Source organism: Arachis hypogaea, chromosome 3 (genome assembly GCF_003086295.3).
Source record: "Arachis hypogaea cultivar Tifrunner chromosome 3, arahy.Tifrunner.gnm2.J5K5, whole genome shotgun sequence".
NCBI lineage: Eukaryota > Viridiplantae > Streptophyta > Magnoliopsida > Fabales > Fabaceae > Arachis > Arachis hypogaea.
Genome location: NC_092038.1, coordinates 135,266,462 through 135,292,974, shown reverse-complemented (window position 1 = coordinate 135,292,974; position 26,513 = coordinate 135,266,462). Strand labels below are relative to the sequence as shown.

General features: G+C 31.7%; 3 protein-coding genes across 4 annotated transcripts; all 3 read right to left on the bottom strand.

Moving 5' to 3' along the window:
- Positions 1 to 312: 312 nt before the first annotated feature.
- LOC112734094 (uncharacterized) lies at positions 313 to 3,108 on the bottom strand. Its single transcript, XM_025783297.3, has 4 exons — positions 2,618 to 3,108; positions 1,322 to 1,852; positions 852 to 917; positions 313 to 725 (listed from the first exon to the last, which is right to left on the bottom strand). The coding sequence occupies exons 1-4, from the start codon at positions 2,759 to 2,761 to the stop codon at positions 666 to 668; spliced, it is 801 nt and encodes a 266-aa protein (XP_025639082.1). The 5' UTR covers positions 2,762 to 3,108; the 3' UTR covers positions 313 to 665.
- Positions 3,035 to 6,552, bottom strand: LOC112736076 (ribonuclease 1). 2 transcript variants are annotated; one of them, XM_072233601.1, is made up of 5 exons: positions 6,345 to 6,552; positions 6,091 to 6,249; positions 5,585 to 5,807; positions 5,293 to 5,501; positions 3,035 to 3,174 (listed from the first exon to the last, which is right to left on the bottom strand). In XM_072233601.1, the coding sequence occupies exons 1-5, from the start codon at positions 6,450 to 6,452 to the stop codon at positions 3,166 to 3,168; spliced, it is 708 nt and encodes a 235-aa protein (XP_072089702.1). In that variant the 5' UTR covers positions 6,453 to 6,552; the 3' UTR covers positions 3,035 to 3,165. The 2 variants fall into 2 exon arrangements, with proteins under 2 accessions (XP_072089702.1, XP_025641215.1); XM_025785430.3 differs by lacking the exon at positions 3,035 to 3,174 and having other exon boundaries at positions 5,119 to 5,501.
- Positions 6,553 to 9,678: 3,126 nt separating this feature from the next.
- On the bottom strand, positions 9,679 to 11,469 carry LOC112734093 (amino acid transporter AVT1I). Its single transcript, XM_025783296.3, has 3 exons — positions 11,210 to 11,469; positions 10,513 to 11,120; positions 9,679 to 10,399 (listed from the first exon to the last, which is right to left on the bottom strand). The coding sequence occupies exons 1-3, from the start codon at positions 11,316 to 11,318 to the stop codon at positions 9,878 to 9,880; spliced, it is 1,239 nt and encodes a 412-aa protein (XP_025639081.1). The 5' UTR covers positions 11,319 to 11,469; the 3' UTR covers positions 9,679 to 9,877.
- Positions 11,470 to 26,513: the final 15,044 nt, after the last annotated feature.

Genomic DNA, 26,513 nt, shown 5'->3' with positions numbered 1-26,513 from the left:
GTTTAACTTTGTTCTAGATAAACTGAGGGTGCTTTTTCTGCAATTTAACATTTATTTGGAAGGTGTAGTACATGCGTGTTAATTAATGGGGTTTAATCTTGGGCTATTCCAAAAAAAAAATACTTAAAGAATGACTTTTGATGTTTGGAGAATTGATTGTTTAAATGAAATCAGCAAAAAATGTGGTTGATTGCTTATTGTGTTTTTAATTTTTTTTTCTTTTCTTAGAATTGTGTTTCCAACAAGAGAAATTTAAATGACCATGATAATGATTAATGATATATTAAGATTATTTTAGGGTCTACGGATAAATTGACCAAAGCAGCATATATTGGAATGGTGGTCAATAATCTATACAGATGTTGAGTCTAAATAATAAAAATGAAGAGAAAATTACAATGAAAAACTCATTTGAACTAAACTGAAGTATAACATAAACCCTACATCAAATCAACTAATTCATACCCTATAATAAGGTATGCCATTAGGCATTGGGGTTAGTGATGAGGCAAGCTTGAGCTCAACGATAATAGGCTCCGGCAGGCAAAATATAATGCATATCCATGTTCACATCATTGCAATATGCATTTACAGGCAACAGCGCTTGCTTGGCGAAAAAGAAGAGACGACAACGCACAGTCAGGTTCATCTCAGATACCATCAAGTCAGTGATCATCTTCATTGGTTCCAGGGCAGTTGGTCAAGAGAGCATCCTTTGATTCATACTGAAGAAACATATAAAAATCAAAATTTAATTTATAGATAATTATGAGTTTCAAGAGTGTCAGTTTGGTTTTTAGTATTACTACAAAACAAATATATAAAAAGTAACTCTGTGTGTTGTTACTCACCTTGCATCCACAAAAGAGGCAATAATTGTGGTCATCCCTCAGTTTCATCAAAACTTCTTGCAAATCCTGAATCGATTACATGTATCACTATCACAGTTGCAACCAAATACGAATGCAGGAATAGATTAACAAAGTTCAACAAGAATGAATTTCAAAGTATAAGAAATACAACAACGACAAGTAAGCTTTGTCCAATGGCTAGGTAGGATCGGCTTAAATGGATCAAATGATGACAAAGTGCAATGAATAATATTTGTTTAAATCGCTTGGTATTTAGAGTATAACGAGGAGAAAATTAATCAGCAATGGAAGTGTATTGACTTAATGTGTGTGCCTGAGCAGTTAAGATCAAGAGAAAAAGAAAACATTTGTGCTGTTTCCATGTGTTATTCAGGGATGCAACATAAATCAATACCAAAACATGGTTAAAAGGAGCGTTCAACCAAAAATATAACCTTTTAGTTACGTACCTCTTCTGTTATTTCTTCCTCTTCCTCATCTTCCTTTTCTTCATCATCCTCATTCTTTTCCGGTTCAATGATTTCTCTATTCTCTAATTGATCAAGGGCAACCTTTGCCTTATGGAAATTGGCTACAACTCTCTTACTCTGCCATCGCGACTTCTGTCTCAACCCAAAGTCTTGCATTAGATCCTCCTCTTTCCTCCTTTTTCTCTCAGCGATGATTTCCTCCTTTTTCCTCTTCTCCTTGTGAGGATCATCTAGGCCAATACCAGCTCGCGATCGTCGAATCTCAATCCCCACTGGCTCAGCCCTACCCAAACCCTCTTTGCCAAGGGCAGCACCGGGCGTATAACCCATTTGTTTGAGCAGCTTAAACCCAATGTTGGATTGTGGTATTGGAGCTTCCACTTTTGCCAATGTTTGCTCATCCTCTTCTTTCTGTTTTCTTTCTCTTTCAAGTTTTCGCCGTTCTTGCCAGCTGAGTGTTTTTAACTTATTCTTGGAAGAGCTGATCGGAGGGTCTTTCTTGCCAGAGATCTGCACATAAGAAAGGGATCCTCTTCACCAAAATGCAACTATAGTACATATAATCCGTAAAATAAAAGAGGTTAACATAATTTAATCCATAATTTAAACATTACATAAGTTCCCATTTGTTTTTCCTTTCAAATAGACATATAAAAGCAAAAGCTCATATATCTTCGAAAATGCATGAGACAACACTCCCATTTTCAAAACTATTTCCAAACTGAAACTTTTGGGGATAATAATCTAGCAGCAATGCTTTATTCTTTAGAAAGATGAATTGCTATCCTTAGTCCCACCTTATATGATGAACAAAACTAAAGAAACTAAAAAATTGGCAAGCAAAACAGATAATTGGTACATTAGATATATGAAGAAACCAAAGACCTGGTAAGCAAAACAGATAATTGAAATCTTAGATATATGCAGAATTAATTTCTGCAAACTTTTATTTTCAAAAAGAAGACTCATTTTCTACGTGATATTAGAATGAGCATCATAATCTATTCCAGTTATCATCTACTTGGTTCGTCAAGTAATTAGCTCACTTATCTACTTAAACTGGTCATAAATTACATCAAGCACCGTTTTTCTTTCATCATTTATTAATTCTTAACACCAAGGACTAAAGTTTACAAACACAAGAAAACATAAGAACTAAAATTTAGAGACACAATTGCAAGATCATGTGAAATCAGATCACTATACCTAATTGAGTAAAAGGGAGCGACAGAACGAAACGACAATGGAGGAGAGTAAAACGGCGAGAAGTAATACCTTCTTGGATGAAGGTTTTGGAAGAGTCTCAGACGGAAGGAAGCGTGAGAGGTCACCCATGTAGTCATCGTCCTGTTCTTCGGTCCGGTGGTTGTTGTTGCTGCTGCTGCTGCTGCTCTGCGTGCTCGCCGTTGATTCAGCCATGGCCAGCTTCGCCGCACTGGGCTTGGCCGCTTGCTCACACCATAACTTCGATGAGGCTAAGGGGAACTGCCAAGAAACTGGAGCACGACCCCGCCGCGGGAGGTAGCGGCGATTGCAAAAAAGGAAGCGTGCACAAGAGATTTCAATCAATCAGAACACATGGAGCTAGAGTTGGCGAGCGCAGGGGGCAGATTCACGATCACCGTAACTGAAGGCGAAGGATGCAGCCGTTCCTTGCCCGATTCTGAGTCCCCGAGAGTCGAGAAATGAGAGGGATTCACGCCAAAGTTGAATTCAACTAGTTTCTTTATTCGGTGAACAATTCAAGTTGTTTCTATGGCTCCCCCATTAGGCTAGCTTCTCTTTCTGATTGTTGGGCCCAGGGATTGGGCTGGACAGCCCAATCAAAAAATCTGTCCAAAAATATTTCATTGATCAATTTAGATTGGTTTAGTGATTAATTCACTAATCTATTTAAACAAGTGTTAGGTGTTTAAATTTTGCTTTATGCATGCAATCAGTGACGGACCCAGAAAATTTTAAGAGTAGGGGCAAAAATATATATATATACTAAAATAACTTTTGTTAAATATTATTAATTATATAGAGATATAAAAATTAAAGAGTTAGTGAACACTTTCATTCTTAAAATACTATTCATTATATATAATTTATAAAAAAATATTTTTTATTTCTAAAACTTGAACTTAAAATATTTTAATTAAATTATAAATACCTTATTATCCTAACTAATTTTTTATACACATTTAATAATAAAAGACTGAATTAATTGGTATATTAGCGCCTAATGATACATTAATATTTATAATTTGAAACTAGAATTATATATAAATACTAAAAAAATTAAATTTGTATACAAAAAGTATGTTTATATAAAATAACAGAAATATAATTCACAATTTTTTCTTTCTTTCTTTTTAAAATAATTAAATTTGTTATATATTTTTTAATTTAATTTTGATATAATGTTAGATGAAAGATTTTATACATCTGTTTAATTATGTATTGTAATTAAAATATTTTTCTATTACTATTTCTAAAAATAAAAAATATATTCTAAATTAGTAAATTAATCAATTTATTTTAAAATTTTATACGCAACATAGGTACATATAATAGAACAAAAGATAAAAAATAAGTAATAAAAATGAATAAATCGAAAATAAAATAAAATATATAAAGTCACAAAGAAAATAAAATATTAGATTAATACCTAAACTACAATTGTTTGAATTAAAATTTGCAATTGAAAATATCAAAAGGAGAAACAATTAAATTGAAAGATACATAGGGTCATGGAGAACTATATAAAAAATATAAAAAATTTAAAATTTATTTTTTGATGAAGAGAAGATGACTACTAGATAAGGAATAGAAAAAAAAGTTGAAAATATAAAAATAAAAAGAGGGTTTAAGGGAATAAAGGAGTGACGACACAAAAATTAAATTTGATTAGGTTAAATAATAATTAAAATGATAGAGAAAATAAAAAAGTAAATTTGGAACTTTAGCTAATTGAGTTTAATTTATTTATAGTAGGGTCATTTAAAATTTAAAGTGGGAGCATATTATATATAACTATATTTTTTAAAAAAAAATTAAAACACTGTGGAGACAAGTGCCCCCTCTTCTTTGCTACTGGGTCCGTCCCTGGATGCATGAGAATAATGATTGTTGACTTGTTGGTTACGGTGAGCAGGAACAATGCAATCCAATGAAAGTTTAATTTTAATAGATTGTTAGTATAAAATATTATACAATTATATAATTATATCTAATATTTTAAATGACTATTTATATATTTAATATAAAAAATAATTATTTTTTACTAATATAACGTAATTAGATACATGTGAAAAAATATTTTACACGATATATTAAAATTAAATTCATACAATAATGTATAAACTTGTAACCTTTTTAGGGTCTGCCCAATAGAGCGGAAACAGCATGCAGAGCACTAGTGTGGGCTAAAAGCTGAAACCCAAAGACAGTCTAAATTTTTATTCATCAAGCTCTATAACTAACTACTGACAAAAAAAACTATTGGGAGTTCGGTATTCTGTTCAGGTAACTAAACTTGATCCGATCCTGTCTATATGCAGACCCCTAGACTTTTCTTGTCAAAAAATAATAAGCTTTCTAGGGTGAGTAAAAAAAAAAGAGTGCAAAGTTTAATATTTTAATTTGATTGTGCAAGTATGCTACATGATACTGGTATTTGGTGTGTATCTTCAATTTTTTTTTTAAATAATTATTGACATAGTTGTCCAATACAATTGTTAATGTAGCATTTCTGAAAACAGAAAAACAAAACCTAGAGGAGATGAAAAAAATGAGAATAATAGAGCACATCATTTTAAGAAAAATAATTAAAAGACTTCACTTATTTTCATGATTTCTAAATAAATAAAAAAATTTATTCGTATTAACAATTGACAATAACAAACAAGAAGAATAGAACAGAATTCCTGAAGTGAATCCTTAAACTAGAAAATGGGGAACTCAACATTGTCTGGACAATTTGCATCTGGTAGTATTGGACATTCAATGAAGCTTCTGGAGGCTGCTGATTTATCAACACAAAGAACTATCTCATTAAGCTGGACATTACCAGAAGCATCTGTGTTGCAGCTTATGCCAGCTTCAAACCCTGTTGCTTCTTTTATAACTTGTCTTATCTTTTCAACGCTGTAGTTCTTTCCATCTGGTTTGATTCCTGCATGCATCAATATAATGTGAAAGTATTTAATTGGAAGATGTATTTTTATATATAATTGGTCCATAAAAGTGGTTAATTACCATTATTTAGAAGGATTTGAAGGAGGTCAATGTGGTCCTTGAGGTTCAAAGTGAAGTCAAAGTATGCATGTTGGTCAAGAACAGAGTGGGAGCAAGTGCCATGTTTGTCCCATTCATGTTTCCAGAGCTTCATGTTGTCGCTGTTTGTGCTGTTTGTCTTCTTCTTGCTTGGACAAGAGAATGCTGCCCAACTTGTTTCTGCTCTTGGAACTATGTCACTCATCTGATGATATGGTACGGTACATCACAAATAACACATTATTTATGTAAGTTTTAGTCTATGTTAATGTTAATACTGATTTATGTTATGTTTCTCTTAATTCTATAGGTTAAACTATAGTTCTATCATTACTATATTGATCTTCATATTGGTATCCTATTGTATAATATCCTGTGTTTGTGAACCAGCTATATAATAAAGCAGCCATCACAGGTGATAAAACAAAATTAGAAGAGCAATGCGGATAATAACCTAACTGAAGTAGTAGTAATAAGCATGTATGTACCTTGGATTCGTCGAAGGAGTTTTCTACAGATTTGCAATTGGATGGAAATGATCCATTGTTGAAATTAGGCCAAAGGCCATGAACGGTGAAATTGGAGGCTGGTTTTCCTGTCTGAGGAAAGCAGCAACCTTGCTTTGTGTCACAGGATGAACCTGGCCACTGCAACAGTGATAAGGATCATTAATCTTAATTAATTACTTTGCCCAAAAACGAAGAGGTAGAAGAAAATTAAATGGCTTAGGCTAATCAGCTACCTGTTGTACAAAGTAGAAAAAATCAAAATCCTGTGAAACACAAATGTTTGCAAGAGCTACAAGTATCAAAAACTTGATGGGAATAATGGAGCTGTTTGCCATTTTCATCTCTCTTTAGTCTTAACTATTTCCTTTTAATGGGAAGCAGTGTGTGTGGGGAAGGTGCAAGTGCAACACCTCAATTTCATTATTTTCCATTTTCGTGGAGCATGTGCAATATAAAATTGAAACCTATATTTGGAAGGGAGATCACACCATGTTTGACCCTTAATTGACTCGTGATTTACATATATTAAATAGTGCTATACATAAGTCTTTTTATAAGTTAAGTCCAATCAAATTAAATAATAAAATTTAAAATAATATTATAATTATAATTAATTTTTATTATGTTAGACTTTTATTAAAATTGGTTAAAAAAAGATTTAAATATATGATATTATTTAATATTTATATGTAAATCACTAGGTAATTAAGTAGTTAACTAATTAAATAGTTTATAAGAAGGATAATCCAAAACGGTGAGCTAAGATTGCTTTGGTTATGAAATGTACAGCTACATTGTTATTTTATTAGACTGCAACAACACGTTTTGATTAGGTTGTGTTGAGTTTGGAAAATTTATATGATGATCAAATATTATTGAGATTAGTTTGGTAAAGTTTTTATTTTTTAAAAGTAGTTTATAAAAGTCAATTTTTAAAAGATAATTTTTTAAAAGTTATAGCATTAGTAAATCAAATCAAAAATAATTTTTAATAAATACAAGCAAGTAAGCAACATCAATTGCGTTTGGTAAAATCGTTTTTAAAATTAAAAAATATTATAATAGACATAAATGTAAGTATTAAATTTAAAAATTAGTTAATATATGAAGTTATGTATTTATATTAGACTTTTAAATTTTGAAAAGTACAAGCCAACTTTGAAAAGTTCTATCTTAGGTGCTTTCAAAAGTATCCTGATCTTGTAAAAGCTGCAAGCACAAGTACATAATCTTTTTTATTTACCAAACACAAAATGAAGAACTTGAGCTTTTAAAAAGTACAAGCACCTTTTCAAAAAGTTTTACCAAACCAAGCTTTAAAATATAAATTAAAAAATTATTAAAATTATTATTAAATATTTTATTTAATAATTTTCAATAGGTTGTTTGATGATATTTGTTCAAGTGTACAAGAAGCAAATTAGTTTTTAATATTGGGCCAAAAGCTAAACAAGCCTAAGATGATCATTTAATTAATTTAGATTTGTGCAAAATTAATCAAGTGGCTGAATGTTAAAGAAAAGAAAGAAATCCAAAAAGGGCCCAAATCCTTTTAAAACCCATGATAAAATAAAGTAAGAAACAAGTGGCCCAAATCTTTGAAGGAATTTATTCGATGATCACAAAACAATCTCTTCAAGTGAACAAAAGCTCCACAGGTGACTTTCTTTCTTGGTTACTGGAATTCAAATTCCAATTCAATTAATTACATCCTTTGATAACCAAAAGTCTACACGTTACTTTATGTCTTGGGTAATGGAAGTGGGAATTCAATTTGGTTTAATTCCATTCAATGCTTCCTTTGAAAGTTTTCTCTCTCTTCTCTCTTGCTCTCAATCACATCAATCATAAGAGAAGAAGATAGAAGAAGATATCAAAAGAAAAAGGTTGTGAAGAAGAAAGGCTAAGGAAGATCTTTGCTACAGAAGGAAAGATTTAAAGAAAGGCTTCAAGATTTTATTGCCAAGAAAAGAAGCAATCCGCCAGGAAGAAGATCTAGCTTGATAAAAGTTCATTTTCATTTTTGTACATCAAAGAAGAAGATACCCTCTGAGTCTCAAGTAGGAAAGAAGCAAAAACGGAAAGTTTGAAGCTGTTAAGAGTCAGAAGCCCATCAACGATCAGAATTCATTCTTGGGGTCAAAGTCAAGATCAATGGCCAAGATGGAAGAAGTTTGAAGAAAAAGAGTGAGAGTGATGAGGTAAGCTTGCATGCATCAACCTCGGTTTTCTCAACCTTTTCTGATGAAGCCGCTGCTACTCTTTGGTAGGAGAAGAAGTTGATGGGTTAAGGTTTCAATTTTGGAAACTTTCCCTTCTATATTAAGGGTGAACAGCTAAAGGTTGAGATCAAGGAGAGAAAGTAAAAAAGCACAAAGTTCTCGTAGCTACCCGAGCTTCCTGAGTTCTTCTTCTTCTTCAATGGTATTCATTTTGTTTTCTTTTTCTTAGTTTTGTCTGTCTCAGTCTCATGGTGAAAAAAGGTAAACATGGTGAGGTTTGTAAGAAAAAGCCAGTGAAAGAAAAAAGGCAGTGATCAAAATTAGGAAAAAAGCCATAGATGTCTCAAAGTTTCTTTGTACATCTTTCTGTTGTGTGTCATGATCCTGTGGGGATTCGCTTACAAGTTGGGTTAGAACTTTGCTGGTGAAAGCTTGGTTTCAGTCCAAGTCAAGGTCAGATTGCGGTTAAAATTTGGATTTGTCCCAAATAGGATTGGGTAGATCCTAGGAAAGGAAATTGGTTATTGTAATATGTTAAAGATAGTGAAATTTCATCACTGTTGTGATGGAGACTGAATGTAGGCTGCATTGCACTTAGCAGTTGAACCAGAATACATCTTGGTGTGATTTTCTCTTCTCTGCTTCTTCTTTGTTTCTAGTTCTTAGGAGACAAAATAAAAAATATCTCTCAACTTGTTACGAGACAAAACAAAAATGTCTCTTAACTTGTCACGAGACAAAAAGTGAAAATATCTCCCATTGAAAAAGTAAAAAGTAATACTTTGCCAAAAAAAAAGCTAAGATTCAACTCCCTTTCTTTTAGCCACTGATTATCATCAGGTTAAAATTTTGTTTGGATCTTTGAACCTTACTTTTGTGTCTCGTTAAAAAAATAGTAATGTTTTGATATATCTGAAGTTTGGGCCAAATTCGATTCACATCAAACTGATAAGTGACCGAGACTAAGACTGCTGATATTGAAATTGAGATTATAATTTTAAAATTGAATATTGTATTTAGTAATTAGTAATTAAAATTAAAATTTTAGTCTTAAAATATAAAATTTTAAATTTTAGTTCTTTCAATATTTTCAGAAAATAAAAACACATACATATACCAAAATTTTGAAGAATAGAAACTAAAACTATAATAATATTTTTTTTTAAAAATATTTTTATTTAACTTTTTAAAATTAAAATCTACTTTTAAGTCTTCATATTTATTTTAAACTAAATAATACTGAACAGTATATTTTATATCAAATATAAAAATTTAATTTAATTTCTGTCTCCTAATTTTTATTTTTCACTCTTAGTCTTCGTACCAAATATAATCGTAAAGAACATTTGATCGAAATGTTAAAAGATTATTGAGCTAGCTTTGGGACACAAACATACATATCATCCATTATTCAAACACTTCTGGGCTCAAATACAATCCTAACCGAATGGCCCATTATTGTAATAATTGGATTTGATACTATACACATGACTAACAGATTTGCTTAATTAATTAGTATTTTGGAAACTTTGAACTCTCCATCTTCATAGCTTGATGTCACGTATTATCTGAATTATGGAGATATAGGTACCAACTACAGCAATAATGGACCCTGTAAACAGAATTCCTATGATAATAACCAATTCCATTCCAAACTTTTGAGCTGCTTTATTCATCTTCAAGTGGCATAAACATGGAAAAATCCATGAACCTGCCACACTCAAGAATGCGCCGATAAACGCCATAACATAGGCAAAAAAAGGAATGAATAATGCCACAAGCAAGGTGCTTAGCACAATGGTTGTTCTGATGAGGATGACAATAGGTCTACCCTTATATAAAAGTGGTAATGTTTCTTCAATCGCATTGGCTATTGGGGTGATTATAACAGCATACTTGGTAAAAGGGTTAATTAATGTGGTGTAAATTGCTATCTTAGTGCTTATTTTTTTTGTTGGAAGATTTAAGGTTACTTGAGAGTTCACATGTTCTCCAAACATCTTGTACCCTATAATAGCCATGGACCCATAGGTTATAGTGCTTGTGATGAAGCATACCATCAAAACCTGCATTTAGCAAAATCATGAGTGATATTGTTTCTTTTGTACACTTTGTTTTTTAGTAATTATCTAAACTATTTTATAGCAATGGTAAGAAAAAGTCAAAAGGTAATTAATACCTTGTAGAATTGAGTTCTATCTTTCATGGAATTGCGCAGTGTAGGAAAGACTGCATGTCCACAGTAACAAAATGCAAAGAGACTTACAGTAGAAGGCAACCCTTTCCAATTAACTAACTCTCCTTTCTGATGAAACCCAATTTCATCAACTTCACCAACACAAACAACACAAACAATCAAAATAAGAGAAGCCACAACCCCACCAACAGAAATGTAGGCCAAAACTCCCAAGCTTTTCAACCAAGTGGTTGGCAGTATCACGAGCGCAGTTAGCAAGACAAAACCGGCTTTGCCTCGGATTCTAAGGCCAGCAATCTTGAAATTCATATTTGGAAACAACTTCTCAAGGTTGTCACCTTCTAGAATGAGAAATTCTACCGCAATTAAATAGAGCTCTAAGTACATGAAAATGGCTACCACAACTCTTCCTTTGTAACCGAAAGCAACATTGCCTATGTCAGGGTAGGATTTGATTAATGGATGTGCGTCCATGCACCTTTGAAGAAGCAATCCTGTGTACCAACACACAGTAGCAACAATGAGGAGCAAAATTAAACTCGTCCACCCTCCTTGAGACACTGCATATGGCATTGAGAGTATCCCAACACCTAATAAGGAAATAAAAGAAAGAGAAGAGATTAGAATAATTAATATAGTTGGCACAAAGATATATAGTTTGATATGATAGATATAGTACCTGACAAGGCATTGAGTCCGTTCAAACATGTTTTGAAGAAGGATGTTCCTCCTCTAAGGGATTCTCCTGATGAACAGGAAACTTGGACTTGATGGTTTTGAATCTCCATAACAATATATAGTAATATGATGCATGCAAATTGGAGCTGTTCTCAAAATGAATCACCATGCAGCTGGGTATAGTGAGAATGATGAGTAGATAAGCATCATGGTCAGCAATGCCTACTCAATGAAGGCCATCCCCATGTATATGTATGTATGTGATGATTCATGGCTTTATAGTGAAAGGAACCTATTCTTACATCTCTTGCATTCTCGCTTAAAATAATCCGAAAGATTTGGAACTTATACCTCACGTGCGTCTTTTATTAATTAAATAAAAAAATGGCAGTATTATATACTATTACAAGCTGTTCACCTGTTCCATTATACTTTAGTGAAACATTTTGTTCCATTCCTCTTAACCATTCAGATTTAATTTTAGAAAAAAGAAATGGCCTAGATTGAAGAGAAATCCTTGTTATGAACTGCAATTTGAGAGGCATATGGTGGGCGTCACATCTTTCCATCCTTTTGTGAGCTAACAAAATTTGAACCAATCTTCTATGTCCAATTCATTTGGAAGCTAATAACTAGCATTGTGTGGGTTGTGAGTTTAGGATAAAGCTAGTTGAAGTGTGAGCCGAACAGTGGGTTTAGAGGTTATACTGAAAAATTAAAGTAGGTGATAAAAAATTGTTTCAACAAAGAAAAATGAGAATAAATACCAGGCTTTTTACTAAAATAAATTTAAAAAATTATATTTATTAGATTATCCTAAATCAAAATTTATTACATATATGTTGAGTTAATACTCAAATTAGTTCTTAAAATATTAACTTCATATATGTTATTTTTTATAATTTATATAATTGCTACATGATAATAAAGATTGCTATTTGTTCATAAATTATATTAAGCAGCATAATTTATTCAAAATATTATAGTATCTTTTAACACATAAATCATGGCAGTGTGATGTGTTTTACAAAAATATATCAATTGTAGTACTCTATCACTAAATAATAATAAAATAATAGATTTTTAAAATTATACATAAAATTTATTAGTCTATCATAATTTATGTTAAAAAAAAAAACAAGCACTCAATATCCCTGTTATAATTTATGTATAAATAATAAAAATCTAACACGTCAAATTTTTTGAGTAAAAATCAAATAAAACATAAAATATAAATTGTGGATAAAATTATTCTTGTAAAAAGTAACATTCATAAATTTATAATAATAAAATATTAAATAATAATAAAAAGTTTATTAAAAATTTTATTTTAATAACATAAAAATTATCCTAATAAAAAAAATTTGATGAAGACTATTATACTAATATTGTATATGAAGATTATTATACTAATATTGTATTTCTGGATAAATTTAATAGAAATAAAGTTTACAATTACTCGCAATCTAGTATTTTTAAGGGGCACTATAGTGTACAGATTGGAGTAGTATAGAGAGAGAATATAATTCCTTTTATAGTTATTTTTTATTATTTTATTATTATTCAAAATATGGGTCCTACTATTATTAATCTCTCTTTCATTCTATTAAAGGAAAAATCTGTAAACTTACATCTTTACCATATAACCCACCATTTTTAAACATCGTATTTTGTCTAATTATTTTCATGATAAACTAGTTGTTGGATTATATTTGAGTATATTTTTTTTTTCAGATTAAAAATACTACTATAATACCAAGATTTTATTATTAGAAGAATTTTATGTGATTATTAAAAAATTAAGATCATAGAAATATTATGATTAGAAAAATATTTATGGTTTGCAAAAAAAAAAAAAGAAACCGTTAAAATTTTGTGTTTGTAGATACATCGAAAATTCAGTAAGTTTAATTTTTTTTCATTTCACAAATGTGATCATACATATTGGAGATATTAATTAGTCAAAGAATAGTATTTTTTTAAATTCTTCTTTGCAAATAATTATAATATTTTTTTATTTATTTTTGTTTAAAAATGGAATATATATATATATATATATATATATATATATATATATATATATAATTCTTTTGTATGAATTGCATTATGAATTTTTTTTTCGTTAGGACCATTTTTATATTATTAGTTAAAACTTTGTATTATCATTAGGATATTTTTTTTACAGGAATATTATTCATAAGTTATAATTTTTTATGTGTTGTTTAATTTTTGCTTAATAAAATTTGATGTGTTAGATCTATGATTGTTTATACATAAATCATGATAGATTATTGAGTATTTGTTCTTTTGTACATAAATTGTTAGATTGGTGAGTTTTATATACAATTTTAAAATTTTACTAATATATTCTATCATTATTTATGTGTTAAAGAATACTATTGAATTTGTAAATAAATGGTAATAAGATGCCCGCGTGATTTGTGTGTTTTTGTAAAACAGTTATTCTACCACAATTTACGACTTAAAATATAGTATAATATTCTTAATAAATCATGGTAGGATAACAAGATTTATAAATAATAATAATATTATTTATATATAAATTATAAAATAAAACATATATATAATGAATTTTAATTTAGGATAATTTGGTAATTATGAAATTTTTTAATATTAAAATAATCAACTGTATTTTTCTTGGGCATATAGGACAACAAAATAAAAAAAATTAATACTATTAGATACTGAATTTAAATCTTCATATAAATATCACAACAACAAACTAAAGAATTTTTTTGTAAAAACTAAAATTAAAAATATGTTGATTGAATTCAATTCAAAGTCCATGTATTAGATTCACTGAAGCCACTAACAAAATAAACATGATTTCTTTGTCATTAAATCTATTAAATGTATATTTTTGTCCGAATTTTTTATTTATAAAAAATTAGATGTCAAACAAGTTATATTTTAAAAGATGTGAATGAGAATGATATGATAGTTGTATTTTTAAATTTTTTAAAAGATAAATTAAAAATTAAAAAATTGATTTCAAAGAAAAATTTTCGAGAAGAGCTTAATAATTTTAATTGTAATGTTAATATTTAAAAAAAAATCATTTTAATATATATTATTTGCTTATTTTATATATAGTATTATTTTTACCAGACAGTTTTTTTGGTGACTTTTTACCAAGTTAGTGAATATGTTTATAATTTTTTATTAAAAAATTGAATGATTTGTTAGGAAATATACTAGGATATTCGTCATTAATAGTGTGTGTTTTAAGAATGGCATGAAGATTTAATTCTTAATAGAATAAATAGTGGCTCACTTTCCAATTTAGGGATGGCAATGGTACTCACTCTGTCTCTACCCGCTCGGGATGGGTTTTTAGCGGGGCGAATTTTTAGAAGGGGCGGGGCGGGGTCGGATTTAGGTAATACCCGCCCCTACCTGCCCCGCTATATATATAATATATATAATTTTAATATATAATATGTATAATATATGTAAAATAATTAGTAAATGATTAATAATATTGTATCATATTTAAATTTTTACTTTAATTTATGTTATGTATGTGATGATAGTTATATAAATTTTGAAATTTAATTTTATTTATTGGATTTTAATAATTATAGGGGCGGGTAGGAGCGGGCCGGGTTAGGGTTCAACATTTTACTACCCGCGGATAAAAGTTGAGCGAATTCTATGTGGGTTGTTGTACAGCGGGGCGAGATCGGATAGAGCAAAAACCCGCCCCTACCCGCCCCGTTGCCACCCCCACTTCCCATTGCTAGCCAAGCCAAGAAATTAGAAACTGAACCATTGAATGCTACCGACCACAGCTGATAAATGAGTCATTTCAGTTTTGCTTTTAAGAATAAATTTGTCTTTAAATTCTTCACTACAAGACAAACATATACAGCCTGTTTGGAATACATCTTATTTGAAATCATAAATGAATTGAATTTTATTCCTTACTTTGGAATAGAAAAAAAAAACATGAAGTTGAATTCCGGTGAAAATTCCAATTCTCATTTTACCCCATTTACAAATCAGACCTACTTTGGTCTGATTTCAAAATCAATTTTTACCTAAATCTCACTTAAACTGTGCAATATCAAAAATATCCCTGTCCAAATTATAATATTCCATAATCCCTTTTCAACCATGGCAGCCTCTCTCTCCCTCCAACTTCACTCGTTCCCTCCAAATCCCACCTCACCTTCGCCATCCTCCAACACCAAAATCACCTTCCAACTCTTCAACTTCAAACCACCACTCCCAAAGAAACCCCACCACACAACAGAGCCGTCCCAATTCCCCACCACCAAGAACCACTGCTATCACCATCACCATCGCTACAAGAAGCTGAAACATTTCAAAGAGAAGATGCATTTCCATCCTTCTTACCTATCCACACAAAAAATTCACGCTCCATCTACAAAGACATCAAACGATTCGCGCGCCAAGACAAACTCAAAGAAACACTTACCATTCTCGATTACATTGACCAACAGGGAATTCCTGTCATCGCTACCACTTTCTCTGCTCTCATCGCCACCTGCATTCGCACCAAGTCGCTACAACACGGTAGAGAAGTCCACGTCCATATCTGAATTAACGGCTTCGAAAACAACGAGTTTTTGCGAACGAAGCTTGTTCACATGTACACCTCAAGGCTCATGGGTTGTTGATAAAAAATGGTGAGAATGATCACTCACTCCATTCGAATAAGCAATTGACTATTATTTGCTTAATCCATTAATTCTCGTGAGAATAATCACTCACTCCCGTGGTATTACTTGAGACGATTTCGTACACTTGTCGATAGTTTGTGGTTTGTAAAATCCTGCATCAATATTTAATAAATCTCTTCAAGTAATAATCTGACAGACTTATTTACAAAATCACTTCATATTAATACATCCTCCTTTTAAAAACTTGAATATAAAATTAGAATGCATAGATTTTGAGATTTTATGTGATGATACTTAAAGGAGAAAGTTTGTACTCTCTTTCACTGTTTGAGTTTTTATCTCATTATATTTTTTTCATAATATTTTTTAACAAAATAGTTCTCATTGTAATAGATATTGTATTCTTTTTCTGTTTGATTAGGTTCTTATCCCATGGAATTTTTTTGGACAAGATTTTAACAAAATATATCCTTAAGAGTATGTTTGAAATAAAATAATTTTTGAGTTGATTTGATTTAAAATGAAATAAAATAAATTAAATTAAAAATAAATTATTATGTTTGAAATTAATAATTTAAAATAAAAATTGATTTAATTTAAAGAATAATATAATGAGTACTACTATATATATAAATCTTTTTCGCATACAAGTCATACAAGTCACTTACATAACACGTGTATGAAATCACATTTTTCTTTGTATTCCGCGTTCTTCCTCCTCCTCTTCCTCTTTCTCTTCCTTCTTCTTCTCCTTCTTCTTTGCGTTTCTCCTACTTTTTCTTCGCGTGTTTCATCTTCATCGTCGTTTTTTTTATTACTGTTGTTGTTGCTGCATTTTTTCCCTCCTCCTCTTTCTATTGATTTTGTAACATTATGTATTTTTTTCTTCTTTGTTTGATTTTTTCCTCCTAAGAAGAATTATAAGAATATGAAATAAGAAGATGAAGAAGAAGAAGCAGCAGAAGATGAGGAGAAGGAAGAGTTTTGAATTATGCAGAACTTATCAGCACACATACACCGAAAATTCTTAAACAATATACTCGAATATCTTCGTGTTACACCAAAATTTGCTGCAAATACAGAAAAATATTTTCTCTAATACTGCATTTTTTTTTCTTTTTTTCCTTATTTATTTCTTTCTTTTAGTTGAATGAATGTAAGTTCATCATCTTCCAAGTAATTTTGCAGTATTATGTGTTTCTTCTTTTTCTTTGTTTGTTTTTTTTATTTTTATTCTTGTTAAAAGAGTAAAACAAGAAGAAACTTGAGAAGGTAAAATAAAAAGAAAAAAGATGAATAAAAAAAAAGAAGAAGAGCGTGGTTGATGATGATGAAAAAAAAAGAAGAAGAAGCGCCAAAAGATGAGGAGGAGAAAGAGAAAGATTTTTGTTAAAAGAGTAAAACAAGAAGAAACTTGAGAAGGTAAAAGAAAAAGAAAAAGATGAATAAAAAAAAAGAAGAAGAGCATGGTTGATGATGATGAAAAAAAAAGAAGAAGAAGCGCCAAAAGATGAGGAGGAGAAAGAGAAAGATTTTTGAATTATGCAGAACTTATCAAGCACACATACACCGGAAATTTTTAAACAATACACTCGAATATCTTCGTGTTACACCCAAATATCTTTGTGTTACATCCAAATTTGCTGCAAATACAGAAAAATATTTCCTCTAATGCTGCATTTTTTTCTTCTTCTTTTTTCCTTATTTCTTTTTTTCTTTTAGTTGAATGAATGTAAGTTCATCTTCTTCCAAGTAATTTTGCAACATTATGTATTTCTTTTTATTCTTTGTTTATTTTTTTTATTTTTATTCTTGTTAAAAGAGTAAACCAAGAAAAAATTTGAAAAGATAAAATAAGAAAAAAAAAGATGAATAAAAAAAACGAGGATGATGATAATGATGATGAAAAAGAAGAAGAAGCAGCAGCAGTAGAAGATGAGGAGGGAGAAGAAGAGTTTTGAATTATGCAGGACTTATCAGCACACATACACCGAATATTCTTAAACAATACACTCAAATATCTTCGTGTTACACCTAAATTTGTTATAAATACAGAAAAATATTTTCTTTAATGCAGAACTTTTACATTACATTCAATTCAAACCATACCATCAACGATGAAACATTATTCACCTACAGAATCATAAACTACTAACGAAAGAATTAACTAGAATCGAACCACACCTCAGCCACTTGATTGGATTCAAACAATAATCAATTTCGTTCTTGTTCAATTTACAATCTGAATTTAAATTATTCATTATCTTCAACAACGAGATAACTGATGATGGAGGAGAAGGAGGAAAAGGAAGGAGGACAAGAAATTCCAATGAAAAAAGAAGGAAGAAGAGGAGGAGGAGATGGTGTTGGTGACGATGATAACGAAAGAGAAAAATAACGAAGAAGAAGAAAAAGAAGAAGAACGTGCAGTAACGGCACGAAAAAGAATGTGCGTGCATAAACATAAATAACTTGTATAGACTTGTATAAAAAAAATGACTTGTACGTAGAGAATAATTGTAATATAATGATCTAATTTTACATTTTTACTCTTCATTTACCACACAATCTTTCATCATCATTAATAATCGCAGTCTGTCAGAGTGAACGGTACAGTCTGTATGCGATTTTTTTATTATCAATTAAAAATTATTATTTCTCCAAAAAGATTAAATGGACTTTAATTTTTGGAATGTGTTTTTTTGTTTAGGACGAGTTCGCCACACACTCGTGCAAACTTCTATAATTTTATAGAGCTGGTCGCACACCTGGCGAACTTCATTCCAAATTTTTCATAAATAAATTCACTGGATGAGAACGAAACTCAAATTCCTAAGCCATTATTATCATCTCCAAAAATATATAGGAGCACACAAAAATATACAGAAATAAGCAGTATTTGCTCTCCAACACCTTAATTTTGAAAAAATTTGGTTTAATTTGTAAATTGAATACCAGACAGACCACAAGTATGATTTTTTTAACATCGCCGATAACAATGACAACTACTATTATCTTCTTTAGAAATACACAGGTACTAGGGGTGTCAATATGTATCCTACCCGCGGGTACCCAACCCGACCCCACCCGATTGGGTAGGGTTGCTAACCCGATCCACAACGGGTAGGATAGGGTGCGGGTAGGGTTCTCGTGCGGGTTGAGCCTCAACCCTACCCGACCAACCCGCACTCTATATATATTTATGTTATATACTTATATAAAAATATGTTTTAAGTGGATGTTGAATCAAAGATCTCTCACTAAATGCAAAAGATCCTTAACCACTAAAAGAAAATTATTAATTGATAATTTAATATTTTTTTTTACATAAAAATCAGTTCTATTTTAAATTATTATCAAGTTATATAATAGTGTTGTATATTTTTTGTAACCCGCGGGTAGGATCGGGTACCCGCAAGTTAAGAGCGGGTAGGATTAGGGTTGGGATATTCTCAACCCGCGGGTAGGATAGGGTTGAGTTTATATAAAAATCTCAACCCGCGGATAGGATTAGGATTGGATCCAAATCCTACCCTACCCATTGCCACCCTAACAGGTACACATAAGTCATATTTAACAAAAAAATTTTTCATTATAAATTAAAAAAATTATTATTTTTTTAAAAATACGACTAATTTTTGTGTACTAATAATGATTGTCATTATCCATTTTTTTTTTTAATTTATTACAGAAAAAAATCTGTATGTACGAGTGCCTAGTTCCTGTCCGAACAGTACTTGAAGTGTAAAAACAATTTTTTTTTATTTTAAGATATTACCTTATTTTAGTTTCGTCCAAATTCTTTTAAAATTAGAAGAATTTAAGTTTAATTATAATATAAAAATCTACGAGATCTACAAATCAATTCAGTTTTATTTTTATTATTTATTCCAAACAAAAAAATTTATTTTTAAATCAAATCAATTCCAATTCCATAAAATTCTAGACACACACCACTGGATATCCATGAGAAAATATTGTGAAATTAGTGGGTGTCCTATTATTAGTTGATATTGGAGCACTACGTTTAATTTGTCGATGCTTCCTTGTTAATGGAGCACTACTATATAAAATATTTATTTTTAAATGATGAATGAAATAAGAAAAAAAAGTACAGTTTGATGCCTTGAAATTTTAAAAATACTTAATTATCTGTTTTGAGGATTGGAACTCACGCAAACTAACAGAAAATTTCATATTAATTAAACTAGCTAGAATATTCGTAATAGTTTAAACTATAATATACCAATAATGATATACACTCGAAAAACAATACGATATAATATAAAACATGAAATATTTGAATATATGTAATTTAAATTTTTATAAAATATGAAACTATAATATATATAAAAAATATAAAATATTTTTTTAGATAAATTATAATAATTATTCGTTATCTGAAGTTTTCGGGTACCAGACGGGTCGAGTGGTGATGAGTAGAGGAGAAGATGAGACTCTGAGCTGACGTGGAGCGAGGACAAAGATGCTTTATTGGTGGCGCCAGAGGTAGAGTGGATTGTTGGGGATGGCCACCTGCAAGGATACTCCGACGATTAAGTCAGTGTCCGTACGATGTGCCAGCCAGATTAGGTAAGAATGTTACGTACCTCGGGAGGAGAGTTGACCTTTCCCCTTTTATACTGTGGGATGGGTTTTGAGAGTGACCTAGCCCACTACCCAGAAAACTTCTATGAGCTGTCATAATCCACGTGGGAGGGACAGGTCGTTCCGGACCCTGAATCAGGGTTTCGGGTTGGAATCCGAAGGTACTGGCCCGACCGGTGTCCTAGGCCGTGCGGGTGGTTAAGTCGGGTATGTCCTGGGTCGAGCATTCAAGGGACCGACCCGTCGGACTCTCTTTTGTGTGGAGTGCTTTGGGCCTGGGTCAGGGACGGCACCCCGACCCACGCGGTTAGTGGGCTAGACCCGTCGACCCGTAACAATAATATTTTAATATTTTTTAATTATATAAAATATTTAAAATAATTTTATTTTAATAAATAATAACACTAATATATGATGATATTTAAATATATTTAAATCTGTTTAAAAAAAAAATTTTTTTAATAAGACACAATTAAATAAAAAAATATATATGTCTAATAAATTAAATGTCGAATGAATATTATATTTAAAATTATCCAACACGTACGCAGACACGGTGTCTGTCTTAGAATTTTAAATGATGATGTGATTTTAACTTTCCTCTTTTTTTTTTTTTTAACCTAAAGTAGATTGTAAGTAAAATAGTAGTAAAATTTTAATCTTTTTTCAATTGAGGATAATGAGAAGCAAATTCTATTTATGCATGCAAACTATCCTCAATCACTTGGTGGTGTCCTAACGCAAACGATAAGATTTGCATTAACTTGACATTTAGTATTAGTGGTGTAATTTATTACTTAGCTTTAAATGTATGTATTTAATGATAAAGAGATCATTTTAATAAAGATACTAAAAATATCTTTTTTTAAAGATGTTTATATGTGTCATATTATTATTGGACATTTTTATTAAATTAGTTAATAATTTATTTTTCAATAAATCAGAACAAAATCGATTTATTATAACAATAATAATAAACTCAATTTTTTGCATCATAATTATTAGACTTGATTTGATCTGATCGAATTACAAAATCTAAACCGAATATCTTTAAATTTTTTAATAAAAAGATAAATATATTTTTGATTTTTTGTTTTATGGACATTTAAATTTCTAAAAATTTAAAAATACAATTAAAATAATCGATTTTATTGTTGTTGTTACAAAAAAAATACCATTATTATTGTTATAAAAAAATCTCTAAAAAATACAATTAAAAATTTAAAAATACAATTAAATCTCTAAAAAATGAGTTTATTATTATTGTTATAAAAAAAATCGATTTTATTCTAATTTGTTAAGAAATTTAAAACAACCAATTTATTAATACGTTTAATAATAATGTAAAATGTAAACATCTTTATAAAAAGACTTTTAAGCATTTTTGTGGGAGCATCCCCTAATAATAATAGCTAGTACACTTATTATTTGAAAGAATCAATAAACGAAATATATATATATATTTAAAACTAGGAACCAAACCTATATTCATCCCTGTTTATCCTATTTTAATAATACATTTATATGCTCGTGCTCTAAGTATCCTAGCATAGCTTATTTAATTAAATTGAATTTTTTTCCACCAAAGCACTAACGAACTCCTTCTAACGATAATGATCAAAGAATATCAAAACATGGAAATGGGCGTAGAAATTCCCCACCTCTACATGTCTCCAAATATACATTATTATTGTGTTTTCATTCCTTTTTAGTTTCACGTATAGTTTTACTGCATGATGCTCTGTAAAGCAACAATATTAGTGGTATATCGGTCCATATTATATTCGTTTCACACTGCTATTGCTAGAATAGGATTCGTGTATTGACTGCTGATATTTAATCGAAAATTGATTCTCTTCATTTTTATTCTTAACTAATGTTGTTGGGTGTAATTTTTATCATACTTCTTAAGTAATGTTGTTAGATGTAATTTTTATCATAGAATATGTTTTTGTATGTGTTTTTTCAATCCTATTTAAAGAATGTACAGCGAAAGTTTATACTCGATAAAATTGAGAAGAAGATTTATTTTTGTTTCATTTTATTTCAAAATCCCATTATTGTGGATTGAGGGAAAAAGCTGTGTTGTGTTAGTACTTAGTACTATATGATTATTGCATGGTTCTCCTTTGTTTATTACTCTAAATTCTTTGTTTTTCTTTCCATTCATATTTGGGGCCAATAACAAATGCTGCTACCAATCATGTATGCATTTCAGTTCAAATGTGTTCACTGTTCACATAGACGATTGCTCTAATTAGAAGAGGAAATTTGATGGTGCACACTTTTGTGGGGTTATCGTTCTACAAGCACCAGACGTTTGTATTCGTATCAACTGATGATTTTTATTTATTTATTTATTTTTGATTGTTCATAATATCACGTTCAACCCAATCCAACCGATTAAAAATTAATTTATTATGGATCTAAATTTTAGTTAAGAGTCTGTTATTAATATATTGCTATTGCATACCAAAAATAGAATTTAAATATTCTAATACATATTTAATTAAACGAGTAATTTGATCATTCGACCAACCCAAGTTTAAAATGTTTAGAATTATTTATGTGGTGAGTTTTTTACTAATTTCAAAAAAAAAAAAAAAAGATAAGCACATGCTTCAATCTTAAAATGTTATATTTCAACGATTTACTTTTAAAATGATAAGATGTGTAGCGAAAAGACTACAAAAATTTTAACTTGTAATATTTTGGTCCTTCCAACTGAAAGGGCTTTAGTTTATCATTCAACAAAAAGAATTTAGGTTTTATAAATTTTAGATTTTTACAGAAGATAAAGTATAATGTTTTATTATTAAATATTTTTTTCTCTCATATTTTTTCTTAGTTTTACTTATGAAACAAATTTATATATATTATTAATACACTTCTCACATATTTTATCATATTTTTTTCTCAATTGCATTCTTTAGAGTTTGAATCCTAGACCTTTGAAGTGAGAAAGAAGAGACATGTGAGTTAAGACTCATTGGCAACTCATTACTTTTTTTTTTTTTTTTTTGGACGGAGACCCGGGCCAACAGTCCGGCCCAGGTCCAGAACAGAGATCCAAACCCCCCAAACCGATCCGTTATCCATCCCTGTTCCCCTCCCTTACCGCGAGAGTGAGAAGATCTCTTCAGCTCGTGATTCCTCGAGGCTCCTTCCTTCAGTTCGCCGGCGACATGATCTGAAGCATGCATGGTTACTGAGGCCACCGGATTGGGAACGCGAAGCCTTTGTCGTGACTGCGCCGCCGTCCCACGAAGCTGTCTCCGAAGCAGGAGCCAGGGCATCACCAACAGCGCTCTGCTTCCTCCTCTTTCCAAGATCCATAATAACCTCTTCCCGTTAGCAATTCGGAGTATTGGGTAGACTCCACTCCAAATGTCTTCCGGAGCCTCAACCATACAATCCGAATTGATGCTCTCCCTTTGTCAGAACTTGAATCCGGATGCCACTCCCTTTATCAGAATTTGAACTCGATGACCTCCATCTTTTGCCTCCACTGGAACCACTCTGGCCCTCCTATTCCTCACGTTCCCGCAGCACGATCTCAGACACAGCGTCGCCTTGAGTTGCATGCAGATCTTCTGTCTCAGATCATTGACGATCTGGATGAAATCCTGACACTCGTGGCTCTTTGCTTGGTTCGAGCTTCTCTATTTGCCTAATTTTAATTATCCAGTAATTCTTGTGTAGTTGTTGATTTACATTCGAAGCTCTGTTCTAATAATGTTCTGTATTTCTGTAGGTGGTTTAGTGCTCCAGTTTGCTCGTAGTGTCTCTGCTTCTGCCGCTTTCGCCACTGCATGGGCTAGACGATTTCCATTTCTGGGGGTCCAAGTCATTCCCTTTTCAGGTAAATTCGCCATTAAAATTTGAATGTCTTGGAATATGGCCATAGCCTCTCCTAAAGCTATTTTAGATTTGATAGCTTGAGCTAGCTTTAGGTTGTCAGTTTCTATTAAGGTTCTGCCCATTTGTAAATTATTCACTATGATTAATGCTTGTCTTACTGCCTGGGCTTCTGCCACAGTACTTGATGTGGCTTGGATTTTTCCTGAAAAACCTAATATGATTCTTCCTTTGTGATCTCTGATAACCACAGCAATTGCACCAGTTCCTGTATCCTTCCTGAATGCTGCGTCAACGTTCGCCTTCAACCAGTTTTCAGGGGGAGGTCTCCATTTCACCAGGTTTGTTTTACTTTTATTGCCTTCTGTTTTCTGTGTGTGCTGTTTTTCTGCTAGCTTCCAGTAGATTTTCTCTAGTGCTTTAGCCCTGTAGATTGTCCATTTAGGATTTACATCCTGCTGCTGAAACATTTTGTTATTTCTTGTTTTCCATATTTCCCACATGAGAAATCCTAGCTTGCTGATCCTCTTCTCCATGTCCTCTCCCCCACCTGCTCTCAACTTCTTTATACATTCGACCACCCAATTTCCGATAGAACTTACTGTCTCCACTGTTGGGGTCCATTGGCATTCCGCTCCGAACCATGCTGCCCTAGCCCAATCACAAAGTAGTAGTGCGTGTTCTACTGTCTCTGGACTTTTTAAACATATCTGGAAAACTGGATTTGGTGCCATCTTTCTTTTATATAAGTTAGAACCTACGGGTAATATATCATGACAGGCTTTCCATAAAAACATTCTGATCTTCTGTGGTACTTCCATTCTCCATACCTCCCTCCATATCTCCCTTTTGTCTTCACTTGTTGATGGATTTCCATATTTGCTATTCTGCTCAACTCTTCTTGCAGCATAGTATCCAGTTCTTATTGAGTAACTCCCATCTTCCCTCCATGGCCAATACAGATGATCTTCTTTGTTCACTACACTAACAGGGGTGCTAAGTATCTCCTTGCAAATTTCTTGGGAGAATCTGCTCTCGATCTTTCTTTTATTCCAGCCTTCCCCATTTACAATGAGATCCTTAACCTTTGAGTCATCTGTACTGTTTGTGTTAAGAGGGCTGCTCCTGCCTGCGATCCAATTGTCCTTCCAGATGCTCACTTTGGAGCCATCTCCTATGCTCCACTTTGCGCATTTCCTTGATAGCTCTCTTCCATGTAAGATACTTCTCCAGACCCATGAGGTGCCTTTTTTACCCGTTGCTGTCCAGAAGTTGCCGTCCGGAAAATACAACGATTTTAAAATTTGTACCCAGATTGCATTTGGATTTTTGAGAGCTCTCCATGCTTGTTTTGCCAGGTAGGCAGTGTTTTGTTTTTCCAGGTCTTTAAACCCCAATCCCCCTTCACTCTTGCTATCCGTGATGCTATCCCACTTCTTCCAATGAATGCCCCGTTCCTTCCCCGATGCTGCCCACCAGAATCTCGCGATCTTCGTGCAAATTCTCCCGCAAAAGCTCTTCGGGAACTTTATCACATTCATAATATACGATGGTATTGCCTGAATTACCGATTTTATTAGAGTTTCTTTGCCTGCTTGATTCAGCAACCTTTCTTTCCACCCTTCTAGTTTATTCATGATCTTCTCTTCAATCCATGCTAGAGCTTTGTTGTGAGATCTTCCCCATATGGCTGGTAGCCCCAAGTACTTTCCTGGCGTGTCCCATGTTTTCATTCCTAAAATCTCTTCTATGCCTACTCTCGTTTGTATCGGCACTTGACTTCCAAAGGAGATGCCTGACTTGTTCATATTAATTCTTTGCCCGGATGCCTCTGTGTATTCGTTTAGTACGGTTATGATCTGAAAGATCTCCTCCTCCTTCGCCTTCGCAAAAATAATGCAGTCGTCCGCAAACAACAAGTGAGTAATAGCCGGAGCTGTTGGGGCTATCTTTAGACCCGTTATGTTGCCTTTCTCTTTAGCCTGCTGCATAAGAATCGTGAATACCTCCGCTGCTAAAATGAACAGGTATGGGGATAATGGATCCCCTTGTCTAAGACCCCTCTGAGGCTTTATCTTCTTCGATAACTCACCGTTGACTCTTACCCTATAACTTGCACTTCTAACACATTTCATCACCCAGTCAACCCACTTCTCAGCGAACCCAAATTTC